The sequence below is a fragment of the Ursus maritimus genome, unplaced genomic scaffold (assembly GCF_017311325.1).
Source record: "Ursus maritimus isolate PB19 unplaced genomic scaffold, ASM1731132v1 scaffold_24, whole genome shotgun sequence".
Lineage (NCBI taxonomy): Eukaryota > Metazoa > Chordata > Mammalia > Carnivora > Ursidae > Ursus > Ursus maritimus.
The window spans coordinates 41,626,454-41,641,333 of NW_024424897.1; the positions used below are offsets into that span (position 1 = coordinate 41,626,454).

Sequence of the window (14,880 nt, forward strand, 5' to 3'; positions counted from 1 at the left end):
CTTAAGAAAGTGATATCGTATCTGGGATCTACTTCAAAATAATCCAGTGAAGAGAATGGGAAAGTGGGTGGAGGAGTAGATGAAGTAAGATTTGCTTAGTGCTGATAATTGTGGAAGCTGCTTGATAGCCAAAGAAGTTCATTATTTTATTCTTTTTACTTTTTGTATATGAAACATAATAAAGGGAGTTCCTTGAGCCTCTTTCTTTCTTTCTTTCTTTCTTTCTTTCTTTCTTTCTTTCTTTCTTCTTTCTTTCCTTTTCTTCTCTTTTCTTTTCTTTCTCTTTCTCTCTCTCTCTTTCTCTCTTCCAGAGAGAGAGAATGAGGGAGAGAGAGAGAGTGTGTGAGCAGTGGGGGAGGGTCAGAGGGTAAGAGAGAATCTTAAGAAGGCTCTATGCTCAGTGCAGAGCCCATCATGGGGCTCCATCTCTCCACCCTGAGATCATGATCTGGGCGGAAATCAAGAGTCTGAGGCTTAACCAAAGAGCCACCCAGATGCCCCATCCTTCAGTGTTTCTAATATGCACCAGGGTGAGAACCACAGAGCCAGGCACTCAGCAGGAAGGGGGCTGCCATGACACCTCTGTGAGCACGACTGGCTTCAAGGAGAACAGGTTTGTTCTCTAAACGCTAAATGATAGGTGAGGGTCCTGACCACTGGCAGAGCTGCAGAAACCACTTGGGGGAAATGGTACCTGGCAGTTAGAGATGCAGTTGGGGGTGGGAGGCTCTCAGGCTTCTTCCCCAGCCAGCACAGCCTCTGGGGACTCTGAGTCCCCATGCTCTGTGCCCCAAGGTGTGGGGGGTTGGGGTTGGTTGCTGGACCAAGGGGAGCCGCCTGCCCGAGGCACCCAGAGCAAGAAGTCAGCTTCGCTCCAATCGCTCCATCCCCGCCCTCTCCTGACTGACTCCACGGGAGCTGGACCCCCATCTCAGCACCCCCCCTTCCCCCACCGCCGTCACCACTGCTTCCCTGCGCTGTCACTCCCCCGACGGGCTCATCTGGCTCTGCCAGGGAACATCAGCCCAGCTGACTTCATCAAGGAGGTGAGGGGAGGCAACGCACATCCACAGAAGTATGGGCACCCGGGCACCCACCCTCAGCGGCTGCTGGCGGAGCTGTCTGAGCTGCCGAGAGATTCGCGGTAGCTTGGTCTCATTTGCATATCACTCCTTTAATGAACAATTCAAATGAATCCCAAATTTTCAGTTCTCTGCTATCCGAGACTGGTGGGATCTCCTCACATTAGTCCCTGACATGGACGGACCATTCCCACGCTCTCCACAGCTCTCCACGTGCTCTTGCGAAATAACTTCGTGCCCAGCGCAAGAGAACGAGGCCCCCCACCCCACCCCGCGCCCGTCCCACGCAGAACTCAGCTCCGCCCCCGCCCAGGCCCCCACCCCCACCCCGCGGCACCAGTTCCGCATCAGGCTCAGTTTGGGGTTCGATCTGTCTTCTCCGCTCCATTACCATTCCCTGATGGCCTCTAGGGGCTGGGGAGGGGAGAGACTTGGAGGGGGTCTATTTAAGAGATTTTTGGAATCTGTGTCTGCGCATCACCCGCTGCCATGAGTTATTTCAGCGCCGATGTTTGTCTCGAGCTGATTATTCCAGCCCGAGAACAGGTGGAGCAGCCTGCGGTGGCTTATTCGTCAGCCAAGGCCATCTGTTCCCAACAAGCTGAGATTTGTAGCTGATTTCTGCTGGGGAGCAAGGAGTGGGGGCGGGGAGGGAGAGGAAGCTCACCCCCAGCCCCAGGGGACTTACTCCTCCTGGATCTTCTGCGATGCCCGAACCCCCAGGCGTCCCCTTCTAGAATGCCTATACCTTCTCCTTTTCGAGAACTCACTAGTCACTTGACTCTCTGCAACGGCAAAAATAGTTTTTCCTTAAGGGGCTAAACCTTCTTAGATGGAGTCAGATATCAGAAGCACAAATCCATCCGCCAGGCACAATGTCTGGCCACTGAACCATGTCCACCCGCAGAGATCTTTAAAAAAAAAAAAAAAGGTATACAACCGTGACACAAATATCCTAAATGACCTTTTGACTCTTGGCTTCTCCTCACCCCACTGCACCAGTCCCTTCACCCACAAGAGTACAAGAGTCTCCTTGCCTAAGCCTGTCACCTGCCGGGCTCCAGGCTGCACCGGAGGGCCCGTCTAGATGCTCCCCCCGCCTTCCTCGCCCCTAAATACCCTGTTCAGGTTCCACCCTCCAATCTGCTCCTCTTCCAGCTTCCACTCTCAGCCGTGCCAAGAGATGCCTGCAGCTTTAAAAACGGCTTTCCTGGAGCAAGGGATCTAAGCAGTTTCTAAGCAGCTTTGCCACATTGGTTTCCACCCCCCTACCTCGGCTACTATTTCTATCTATGAAATGCCAGGAAAGAAACTACTCCTTAAAATCACACTAATATGACAATCTGGGGCCTCCTTCGGTGTTTGGCACAGACATACATCTGTACTGACTTTAAAAAAAGGTCTGAAAACTTTATAAGCACAGATACATCTATAACCCACATCCTCAAATAAACATAATTTTTAAAAAGACTTTATTTACTTGAGAGAGAGAGAGCACAAACAGGTGGAAGGGCAGAGGGAGAGGGAGAAGCAGGGAGCCTGACATGGGGCTCGATCCTAGGACCCTGGGATCACAACCTGAGCCGAAGGCAGATACTCAGCCGACTGAGCCACCCAGGTGCCCAAGCTATTTCTAATTTTTAAGGTCCCTTCTAATGTTTATTTATCTGTGTTTTCACATGTACCTTTGTCATAGGCCCATGTTCCCTTAAGAACCCATTCACAGAGCTTAAGACCGTCTCACTTTCTAGTTGGTTCTCTGGGCTTATTTTGCCAGTTCCTGGGAGCAGAAGCTCCTTATTGGCTATTCAGTCTCGCCCAGTTGGCTCAGTATGTGGCTACTGGAAAGAGCAACTTCCCAGATGAGCTCGAGGGCTCTCAAAGGCAGGCCACGAGTTCTGTGCTTCTAGGGCAGAAACGTCCAGGGCAGTGCCACTCACTGGGGTAACTCTTCCTTGCTCTCCTGAGGATAGTACTCCTCTGGGGCCTGGAAGCAGCCCTCAAGCAAAGGTGCCAACCCGCAACTGCCACCTGCCCGTCCCCGGGACTAAATATGAGCCATGAGGCCTATTTCATGGCATACACTTTTGTATCTGCCTGATTACCATCACTGACCTGTCTTTCAAAGACATAATGTTTCCAAGGCTATTGGCTGCCTTTTCTTGTACCAAAATGTGTGTGTGTGTGTGTGTGTGTGTGTGTGTGTTTAAACTCCTTCTTTTTTGATTCTCTGCTTTCAAATTCCCTAGCGTCCTCTTTTCCCGAAATCCATTTGCTTCTTTTCCTAATCTAGTCAGATCGTAGATGTGGCACAAAACATATAAAAATTTATTAAAATGTGGAAACTCTTTGACTCTTAAGCCACCTCAAATATAATTTGCCTGGATAGTGTTGAACCTTAATATCCTTTTTGAGTTTTTTTTTTTTTTTTTTTTTGGTAAAACTGTCATTGCTGACTTCTGATATCTAAAGCAAATTCTATCTGCACGTTTAAGTATTCCACTGGGAGATTTATGTCACTGACTTCAATTGCAAAGCACACATCCTTTTTGGAATCTCCCTTTATGTATATGACCCATCACGGGGTTTACACTACAAAAGACTCAATTTCTCTGTGAAATTCCTTCTAAACAAATCTAGCATCCTTGTTAACTCCAAAATGACTATTGCTCTGGAAATCACTCCTCCCGGATCAAATCCCAGAGAATGGTCTGAATTTTTCCGTTATACTGTAATGAAATTAGACTGAGGTGAATATAGCTTAATATATGCATTCCGGGCCATGTGGAGCTGTTACTCATACTGTTGGCACCATATGCATGAAGCACAAAATGTGATAATGTATGGAGGATGCTCTGAAAATTGTAAGGAGCAACAGAAATGTAAGGTTGACATTTCCCCCCAAAATGCCAAGACGTGTTTCCTTACTTAGGCCAAGCTTTGGTGAATACCAGGCACCCGGCGAATAGAGACGAGGATCGTGACAATGATTCTTGGCACTCTCCCATCTCCCTTTATCCCCTGACAAAGCCAGAAGAGCTGGGAGACTCCTGGCCCTTTGCTGGAACCAAGCTGAGGACCCTGTTAGGACACACCTCACCTCTTTGAGCCTCAGGGAGAGAACGCTGCATGGTTGTGATAAGGGTTAGAGACATAGTAAATGGGAACATAGTAAGTAGGTGCTCAGCAAAATGGGAATATTGTTGACTTTGTCATCCTCCTCATCCCCGGGTCACTAATGACAGCCCAGAAAGGACACTCCGCCATTCCCAGCCTCTGCCAAGGACCTCCAAGAGCACTCAGAAAGGCGGGAAGACAGTATTGCCGGGTTGCTGAGTGAGGAGACCGGTCCTCACTCAGAGGGAATCCTTGAAGGGCTAGGCCGATGGGCTCTGGCCCCACTCAACTGCTTAAGAACCTTTGGAGGGCAGTGGGCCTCCCAGAGGTGCGGGCAGACCCTCCAGTTGGGGGCGGGGCCCAGGTCATGCAAATGTAACATGAATATGCTAATACAGGGCTCCCCGGGAAGGGGAGGGCGCCTGCCTGGACTGGCACAGCCCGCTGGGAGAACCGAGAGGACACATAGAGGACGGGGAGGCGCAACCGGGCTGCTGGGCGGACCCAACCCCAGACAGACAGACAGACTCCCACCGGGAGACGACGTCCCCTCCCCAGCACCGGCCCCTCGCAGCCCCGCTCGCTCCGCCCGCGGGTCCCTGGGGCTCCTTACGGAGGGCGATGAAGGGGTGGCGGAGGGAGGTTCTGCGGGCAGCAGGGAGGGGCTCCCTTCTAATTTAGGAGCCAAAAGCTTCTTGCCAGCACTATCACCTTGTTTTACAGTCGAGGAAACTGAGCCCGGGAGATTAAGCCCCTTCTGGAAGGTCTCGGTGTTGGGGGGCAGGAGTGCTCAGTAGAGCAGGTTTTGTCTCCTTTTTTTTTGTTTTCACTACAGCCCGGCACGTGGACAGGACTCCAGGTGCAGAAGCAGCAGCCCCCAAAGCAGCAAAACTTGGTGCATTACCAAGGTCCGGGACTGCCCACCAGGGTGGGGGTGGTTAGAATAGAATACTTGCTGGGGAAAGATGAGAGGAGCCGGGGTGGCAGCCAGGAGCCGCAGCAGGCAAAGACAAATTACCGTGGGCTGGTCTGGAACGTGTTGCTATGTAGAAGGTGAGAAGAGTTCCAGCTTCCCTGAGAACCAGCTCAGAGGAAATGAAAGGGGAACAGGAAGGATTACGGTTCGATTTAAGGCAGCACTTCCTCCCAGGGATGACAATGGGGCCCTTTGTTCAGTGACCAAGGAAGGCTGTGGGTGGACTCAGTCCCCTCCTTCCCACCCGCGAGGCCCTTGGAAACCCAGCTCCCTCCAGTCCCACAGGGCCCAGCATGGAGAACAGGAATGAATGATTGACTTTGAAAAGTCCCCACTGTTCAGGTAGGAGATCCTTTCTGCAATGGGCCCCCTGGGCTCTTCTCTGAGGATGAGGACAGCAGACGGGCTGGCTCTGGGGCCCTGAGGGGAAAGCAGCAGTCATGGCATCTCTAGCAACACGCTCACTGCCAAATTGATTCAAATTGGCTTGGATATGAACATATGATTAAAGGAGCGGCGCGATTCATTTATCAGGAGAGATTAAAGAGCGGCATCTGCGCAGCCTAGCTGGGGGACAATTAAGGAGCAAATCGCTAAGTGTCTGTGCCACCAGGCATGGGGGCGGGGCATGGGGGGGACAACTAGGATAAACTGCTAAGAGGACACAGGACAAAAGGAGGTAGTTCAGGAGTCACTGGGGGCCGCTGTTGTCTCTGGGCACAGACTGGGCATCATGGGGAGCCTCACAGGGCTTTGGTCCTCACCTCTCATCCGGGAGTCAGAGCAGTCCTGAGGGTCTGAGATTAGAGAGGAGAATCCGTCAAGGCAGCTCTGAGCCTGGCGCAGGGACAGATTTGCTGCCTGTCTTGCGAGACTCACTTACATCTTAGGGACCAGAGCTGCCGTGAGTGTACAGGTGAGGGCAGGAGCTGACAGAGCTCTGAAGGCGCGCCCAAAACGAAGTTGGGCTTTGATGGCCCCACAGGCTCCTGGACTCCCCTGAGGAGCTGGTGCTGAGGGAATCGCCTCCTTCCCAGCCTGGAGCCTAGCACCCCGGCCAAGGGGCTTTGCTGCAACTTGAAGTGTTGGTCATGTGAGGCTATGTCCGCTTCCTTAGATGGATCTCCGTGGAGATCCCTACCACCACCCATCTTTCCTTGCCTCAGGACCTTTGCTTAAACTCTTCTTTTTTCCAGTACACCTGTGGAAGTGCTAGCCTTTCTTCAAGCCCCAGCTCAAAATACCAACTCCTTTTAGAAGCCTTCTCATCCTCCTCCACCTGAAACCCACCCCCTCAGTCTCCCCCCATAATATGCACAAAGCAACTTCTTTCTCCTTCTGTTATGTCTCATGTAATTATTTCCACATGGGTCTGCCCCAAACCACGAGCCCTTAGATGACAAACACTATGATTTACACCTCTTTACTCACCCAAAGCTTGCACATATTAGTAGGTGCAGTACCTATTTTGTATGTCTACCTTCTCGACTAGAATCTCTGCTTTACGAAGGAAGGAAACTCATCAGTCCCCAGCACTTAGAACAGCGCCTAGGCCATAGCAGGCTGTTATGAAATACTTGACTGTCCAGTGACTGAATCAATGAATAACATGACCTTTCTGACTTGAACAAAGCCCTCTGCCCCAGACTGCTGGGGGATCAGTACATACTGATAATGGTCTTTCCAGTTAACAGTGGGTCAGTGTGGGTCAACAGAGTTGGGATCTTGTCTGCAGATGCGAGGGACATTGTCACACTAGTTCCTGGGAGGAACAGAAAATGCACCTACCTATCTGAAAGCACGAGTAAAAGATGAACATGAGAAGCTAGCAGTTAAAAAAAAAAAGTAATTTTACTTTTATTATCTTCTCTACTCAACCGAGTTGGGGGGGGGCGGGCAGTGGAGAGAGGAAGTCTCTTTCATTCAAGATGGATCCATTTTACACTCCTCTCCCACTCATTCTGGGGGACTTTCCTCCCTCCTTCCCTTTCTTGACCCTTTCTGGGCAGCTGACGTCACCAGAGACTTGGCATTAGGGCTGTCTGATACCTTTTTCTGCCCACCTGTACAAACCAGGGGAGCCTGATTGACCAGCTATAAAAGAAACTTCATGTGTGCAGGGATTATAACTGGTCACATTACAGAAGGTAAAGGAGGAGGAGGAGTCATTTGTTTTTTTGCCCTTCTGCAAGAGCTGCCTCTTAGCTGTCAGTGAGTAGACCAAGTGTGGACTGAAGCATGAAGGCAGAGACTGAGCAGGGCAGAGAAGCCAGAACTCCCAGCCTACTCAACCTGCCCTGTGGCCAGTGGGGCTGGGGGCCGAAGAGAGTTTTGCCATGTTTTGATCAAAAAGTCATATTTGGGGGGCGCCTGGGTGGCGCAGTCGTTAAGCGTCTGCCTTCGGCTCAGGGCATGATCCCGGCGTTCCGGGATCGAGTCCCACATCGGGCTCCTCTGCTATGAGCCTGCTTCTTCCTCTCTCACTCCCCCTGCTTCTGTTCTCTCTCTCGCTGGCTGTCTCTCTCTCTGTCAAATAAATAAATAAAATCTTAAAAAAAAAAGAAAAAAAAAGGACTTACATCCCTCAAAAAAAAAAAATCCTGTAATTGGTGAGATTTAATAATCAGAGGGACTTCAACATTTCTGAGTGGAGGCCAGGAGACGGACGATAGAGCGAGGATGGCTCTGCCTGATTACAGTTCACAGGCTCTTAAAAAATAAAAGGTGGGGTTTGTCTTCCTTGACAATCTTCTCGTCCTACTACTTTTGCCTGACTCAAATGGCCTTCCAAAACTCTGAGTGGCACTGGTCTGGTGTGGGAGTAGGCCAGAGACCCGGGCACTTCCCCAGGTCTCCACCGGAATCCTGATTCTGCTCCCCAGGGACCACCCAGAACTTTACCTGAGCCTGAAGAAACAGGCAGGAAAATTGGCAGAGCCAGGAGGAAAAGGACATTTATTTCCATACATCAGGTAAACAGGGAAGAGAGAGCACAGCCCAATGAGTACAAACCAATTGCAGGGGAGAAGGGGAGAGGGGACAGCGGATGGGAGCGGCACCAGGCACTGCCCTCGGGCCCCCAAGTCTGGTGGTGTTGGCTGGATGACCTTTAGGGTGGGGGCTGGGACTGTGGGGCTACACGTTGTCATGTCTAGGGTAAGTGTGTGGGGGCAGGGCAACTGGAAGAAGAAAAATGACTCTGGCTCAGGACACAGGTGAGGGCTTGTGTCTAATACACGTCAATACTGACCAAACCCCCATCCTCAGTTTTTCTGATCACAAGCCCTCAACCCGTGGCCTTCCCTCACCAGTTGGGCCTGTGGTCTGGGCAACTTGGACAGAGCGGCAGGGAGGCAGTGCTTCGATAGGCCCCGAATTGGTGTAGGTGAAATGGGTTTAGTCTTAAATAGGTCATTGCACTTAACACACTGATGACACAGAGAGGGGTGAGGGCTGAGAGTGCAGGATGGCACATATGTACCCCTGTCTGTGTCGGCTGGCTCACCCTATACCCAGAAGCACCTGAGAGCCCCTCCCCAAGCTGACTGAAGAATCTGGCCCCAGCTCCGCTCACCGGTCTCTCCAGCTGCGCAGAGAAAGGACTGCTTTCCGAGGAGTGAAGATGGAGATGAGATTCCCCTACTCATTCCACAAACCCCAGCTGCCACCACAGCCCCCTCCCACTCTCAGGGATGCAGCTGTGATGGCGAGGTTGGGTATTTAAATTAAAAGTAAAAAGACAGCAGGCACTGAGAAGAGAAAGCCCTCGCCCCAAGCCAGGGGGGGAGGAATGGCTGTTCCTGCCCCCGACTCCTCCCCATGGACCCAGCAACCTAGAGTGTCCCAGCAGGCAATCTGTCCACCGTCCCTGAGCAGGGGGCTGAGATGGAGGTCAGCTTGCTGGCTCCATGCAGTGGCGAGCCCCCTGCCACTGCCCACAGAGTGTGGCCTTTTGGAGGCAGAAGGAGCAAAAAGTTCTCTTTTCAGAAACTCCTCTCCCCCTCCCCGCACCTCTTCCACGTGGAGATGTCAGACACCCACAGCTTGGAAAGCCCCCCAGACCCAAGGGGGCCGGGTGTTTCCCATGCAGATCAGCAGTCAGGTGGGGGAGACCTGCGCCCCTCCATTTCCTGGGAGAAGCGCCGTGGCAGCGGTGGCCGATGGGTGCAAGAGGTACAGACCACTCCCCTGGGCTATGCGTTGGTCTCTGTCGGTTTGGCCTCTGTGTCGCTGTCACTCAGATAGTTACGGGAATACCGCGGCCTGGAGGCGCTGTCCAGAGGGTCGTGCTCATCATCGGACCGGTCAGGGGGAAGGGACTTCCAGTAGCTGGTAGGGCTGCGGGGAGAGAGGAGCAAGGTCACGGGAGGGCAGCCAAACGGCGCTCTTGACCTTCAGCGCCAACGCCTTTGGGTCTGGGGCAGCTCCCAAAGCCCCGTCTCAGCAGTCCCCAAAAGCCACAGATTGAGAGGTAAATGCAATCCATCACTTCCCGAGAAGATACGCAGAGTGGTGAGAGACAGAAGCACACTGTCTTGATTCTGAAAACTTCTGAAACCCCCTGGAAAGCAAGGCTATAGAGCCCTGGGTCTCAACCTTGAGGATGCCTGAGAACTGGCTACAGACTCCTGCGTCCTTCCCCCAAGAAATTCTGATTTGTCAGCTTTTGGGCAGAGCCAAGGAATTCTGCATTTTCAATTCTTCCCCAGAAGGTCCTGACGCAGGTGGTCCCTGGACCACACTCTAGAAAACTGGCGGTCTGGCGACGACCAGGCTACAACGGCAGCCCTCGGGTAACCACATTCCTAAACGGAGTTCCTTCCAGGAGGGAGGGGCTTTCCCCGCTGGCTACTCCCAGACCTTAACCCTTTCTCCTCATTGTTTTCCTAAGGCCCGTGAGAATTTCTGCCCTTGACCATGGCGTCATCTACTCGCCACAAGGAAAGGAGGCTCAGGATGTAGGGACTGGCTGACCTCTGCTTCAGGGTGGCACAGTCGTCCCTTTCTTGCTACCATAACCCAACCGTGCGGAGTTTCCCTCAGGCCACGGAGAGCCTCCAGCTTCCCCTCACCGGGATGTGAAGGAACATTATCCCCTGGACGGGGCAGGCTCACAGCATCGAGCAAGGAGGGAAACCTCCGGGTCCAGGCACCTTTTTTCTTTCTTTCCCAAAGCCTTTGAGCCGCCTGCCCCTGCCCCTCCCACCTCCACTGCCTCTGCGGCTTCAGGTGCGCCGGAGTTTCAACACTCTGAACAAAATGCAGCCCAGAGTGGCTCCCCCGACCAGTGCCCTGCACCCAGAATCCCTGCCCAGCGTGCTCCCAGGGACACAGCTCTGCTTCCAGACCCTAGAGAGCTTCCCTGGGGTAAACAGGAATTCCGTGATCCCTCTGCCCCCGGCTCTGCTTTAAGAATCTGAGGGCAGACCTTGTGTACTGGCCCCTTCGAAGTTCTTCTATCCCCAAACCAAAAGAGGCGGAAACAGGGTTCTGCAAGAAAGACCCACATTCTTAGCTTTTCCAACTGTACTGGGAAGAAAGGCTTTGGCTATGGACTACTTCCTGTGTGTGAGACACTGGCCCGGGCACTCTGGCATGCATCTTACTCTTCACGACAACCCTATGGAACGTCACCAGGAAGCTGGTTCACAGAGAGGAAGCCTCGCGCTCAAGGTCACACAGCCAGTACGTAGATTCGAACTGGACTCTCAGACCTCAAAGCCTTTTGCTGACTCCACCCTGCTGCTAGATTGGATGACCTGAAGAGAAAATACGACCAAACCTGAATGCTCCCCCGCTGGCTTGGGTGAGAGCCCAGGGGGTGTGTAAAGATAGGTCTCTCTCTCTCTGTCTCCCTGGGGAGAAGGAAGAGCCTGATAGAATACATGTTCAATTATGCAGAATGGTTCGGGAATGGGGCAGTCTGGTTAATAGTTATCATATTTCTCATGAATGAATTACCATTTTTAAAGGAATCAGAATAGCACAAAACACATTTAATACAAACTAGACTGAACATAAATGAGTCTTACTTTGATGGGCCAAAGGCACTTAAGGACTCTAGGGTGTCTCGGGGACAAAATTATAAAGCTCAATGATGACTGTGCAACATAGAAAAAATTGGGGTTATTTTAGCTTTTGGGTTGTTTGAATCCTAAATTAGTGGGAGCCTGGTTTTATTTTCAATTTTTGGACAGAATTTCTGGGCACCCAAGTACTAAGGTCTGCTGCTGGGCAAAGGAAGGACTGACTTTGTAGAAAAGCAGTAGGGTTATTTTGGGGGCAGATAGGGGGCAAGGCAGATGTCAGGACTGGGACCCAGATGCAGACAGGGCACTGCGGGGTAGGGCCGGCCTGAGCTCTTTTTCTTTTCCATTCCCGCGCCTCTCCTGAGTTGGGCTGCGGCCCTCACGCCCACATTCCTGTGCCTGCCAAGCAGACAGACGCCTGGATAAATGACAGCCAGGTTCCGACACTGCTCCATCCGGGTGCTGGGCAAGTGGCAGAGGTAGCCAGAGAGGGGGGCCAACTCCACGCTCCTCTCCCCTGCTCGGCGGAGCTGCAAGATAACCTTGCTTCTAGCTGGGTGTGCTACAAGCCAGGCTCCTCTGTGGCCTCCGGTGGCACAGCTGTAGGGTCAACAGCAGGCAGCTAGCCCCCTCCCCAGGGCAAGAGTCAGGGCTGGCAATTTGAACATTTTAACCTAATTGTTCAAAAAGCTTCTTCTCCACGAGCCAGTGTCTCCTGTGCAACGCTGTCACAAACAATGTGGTGTGTAAGCTAACTCCTGCTGGGGGAGCCCAGGGTGGCAGCACCCTCCCATTGCCTCTGCTATGGATGAGTTCGCCTTCTGAATTCGCACTGGTCCCATCGCCAGATGGGAAGCTAAGCCACCGCTCTGCCCCTGGCCCCATGCTTGGCAATTGAACTACCCAAAGCCAGTTTGTGCTGAGCCCGGCCAGGTCCTCCCTTCCCTGGCCCTTCTCTTGCCGGCTTGGTATTGGCTGGCCAGCTTCTGGCTTGGTGCCCACTTTCCCTGCCGTGAATCCAATCCTCCTCGGTGGTGGTGTGTAGGGTTTCAGGACTACTCCTGTTTTCCTGGTGGACAAGAGGAACTGTGCAGGCGGCTGGGGGAAGAAATAGGCTTTGTGTGTTTTTGTTCTTGCTGGTCGTAGGGTCAAGGGTGATGTTGGGCTGAGAGCACTGGGTCTGAAATACATCAGTTGCGGGGCGCCTGGGTGGCTCAGTCGTTAAGCGTCTGCCTTCAGCTCAGGGCGTGATCCCAGGGTCCTAGGATCCAGCCCCTCATGAGGCTCCCTGCTCTGCAGGGTGCCTGCTTCTCTTTCCCTCTGCCTCTCCCTCAGCTTGTGCTGCCTCTCTCTCTCAAATAAATAAAATCTTAAAAATAAATAAATAGGGGCGCCTGGGTGGCTCAGTCGTTAAGCGTCTGCCTTCGGCTCAGGGCGTGATCCTGGAGTTCTGGGATCGAGCCCCACATCTGGCTCCTCTGCTGGGAGCCTGCTTCTTCCTCTCCCACTCCCCCTGCCTGTGTTCCCTCCCTCGTTGGCTGTCTCTCTCTTTCTCAAATAAATAAATAAATAAATAAAATCTTAAAAAAAAAAAAAAAAAGAAATACATCAGTTGCTGGGCAGCGTGGGAGAGCCTGGCTAGGCCCATGCGTCTCACCCTCTTAAGAAGGGCCTGGCCTATCACTGACTTCCTGTGCTGGGGGGGCAGCGCACTCAGCAGGGCTGCTGAGGGGGTAGAAAATATTTGACTCCTGTCTTTTCTCACTGTGGGGCTGACAACAGTTCCCCAGTGCAACCGAGATGCTTCCTGCTCTTCCCGGAGCACCCTGCAACCATCTGCCACATGGGGGAAGCGACAGAGCAGTGCTAAGCCCTTGGGCTCCGGGTCGAGGAGTCTGAGATGGCCGTGAGCCTGGTCTGGGTTCAAATTCCACCCTTCCCCCACCATCCCCCTAATCCCATTCTATCCCCCATCTCCAAATAGCTGCAGGTAACATTCACTCCTACCCATCCATTTCTTAAAACATAACTGGTCCCTTCGGATAGCACTCCGCCAAGTCAGTGTCCCTGCTCGGGTGGTCCACGGCACGAGAGGCCCACAAGCATGCGACAGGTATGTGTTAGTTCATGCAGTGCCCGTGCCCCAGGGGGCTGCACTCTGGGGTCATACCTCCTGGGAAGCAGCAAGCTTGCCCTGGGAGGTACCATGCTGAAAACAGCTTCACATAACCAGGGCGATCCAAATGTCACCACCCACCGGGGAAACTGGCAACAATGGGATTCCAATGAGTCAGGCTTTGCCTTTCTTCTGAGATGGGGGTGTGGGCATAAAGGGCCTAACTGCTAGATCTCCCTTCCCACAGAGAGAAGGCTGGGGGAGGCAGGGGAGCCAGGAGGGGGCTGTCAGTCAGCAGCTGCTAATTTCTATTCATTATAACTTTTTAAGATGCGCTGAGATGAGGTGACGCCCATGTGTGGGCTTCAGGTGGGAGGGGTGGGGAGGGAGTCAGGCATCTCGGGGTTTGATGGAGGGTGTGGTACTGTGGGGGCTGTGGCCCTGTGAGCCTTGCACTCTGAGGCTTGAGATGTGCGCCAGGGAGGAAGGTGGCTCTGCAGGGCAGGGGAGAGCTGAGCCAAAGGCCTCCTAATAGATGAAGGCCACTAACGCACCAACTCACACCCGGGGGGCAGCGAGAGCCCTTTCCCAAGACCAGCCTGTTGGGGCCATGGACCAAAGCTCCCATATGGGTGCTGCCAGGCACACACGGTAAACATCTCCCCCCTGTGCTCTGCCTTGGGCCATTTGGTGGCGCGGTCAAGGGCACGCTGAACAGACTCCATTCAGATCCCAGCAAGGGTACTTCCCAACTGTGTGACCTTGGCAAGGGACTTCACCTCCCCCGGCCTCAGCTTTCTCTCCTATAAAGTGGGGCCCATCAGGCCTCTGCTATGGAGTTAGTATGAGGATTAGGTGACCACAGTGTGGCGAATATCTAGGGCGGCCCCCGGCCCTCGGTATGGACTTAATGAGTGTGACCGACCGTCCTCAGGAGGCTCAGTCGCCGGGATGCGGGGCTCAGGACTGGCCGGCCGCACTCTCCAAGGCGGCCAGTGAGCTCGCTGAGGCCAGGCGCGCCCACAGGACGGAAGGAGAGGCGTGCGCGGCGGCCGGTGGGGGGCGCACGTTAGTTCACACCGCGCGGCACACTCCATGCGGCACGCCGGTGCCACCTACTGCACTAGTCGCTCTCGGGCCGGTACAGGTACCGCATCATCAGGCTGTCCACCTCCTTCTTGCGCTGCTTCTCCTCCTTCCGAGACTGCCGAGACCGCCGGCCGGCCTGCCCCGCCGCCTCCTCTCCCGCAGCGGGGCCCTTCTTCACGCTCGAGCGGCTGTGGCCCGACACGGTGGAGCCGCTGGAGGTCGACGAGGACTCCGATTCGGTCTCCGTTCTCTTTCGTCTGGATTTGGACTTCTTCTTGCTCTTTCGCGAGCGCCCCTTCTTCCGCCGCTTGTGCTCCGAGGAATCCTCGGAGCTGGAGCTGGAGCTGGAGCTGGAGCTGCTCCGTCTCCTGCTCCGGCTCTTGCGGCTGCTGCGGGCCCGGGACACGTCGGCGGCGGAGGCTGAGCGGCGGAGGCCGGCCGTGCGCGCCGGGAGGTCCAGCTGGGCGCTGC

The 14,880-nt window shown here is 53.7% G+C and overlaps 2 protein-coding genes across 3 annotated transcripts in view; both read right to left on the minus strand.

The window, feature by feature from the left end:
- Window positions 1-8,113: 8,113 nt before the first annotated feature.
- TIAF1 (TGFB1-induced anti-apoptotic factor 1) lies at window positions 8,114-8,822 on the minus strand. Its single transcript, XM_040641072.1, is given in 2 exon segments — window positions 8,114-8,575; window positions 8,577-8,822. Coding segments are annotated over 2 exon segments (342 nt in total). The 3' UTR covers window positions 8,114-8,479.
- Window positions 8,114-14,880, minus strand: part of MYO18A (myosin XVIIIA) — an 82,793-nt gene continuing 76,026 nt past the window's right edge. For both annotated transcript variants that reach the window (XM_040641071.1, XM_040641070.1), the window contains one exon: window positions 8,114-9,513. In XM_040641071.1, coding sequence (XP_040497005.1) covers window positions 9,369-9,513 — 145 coding nt within the window. In that variant the 3' untranslated portion in view covers window positions 8,114-9,368. The remainder of the gene's footprint in view (window positions 9,514-14,880) is intronic.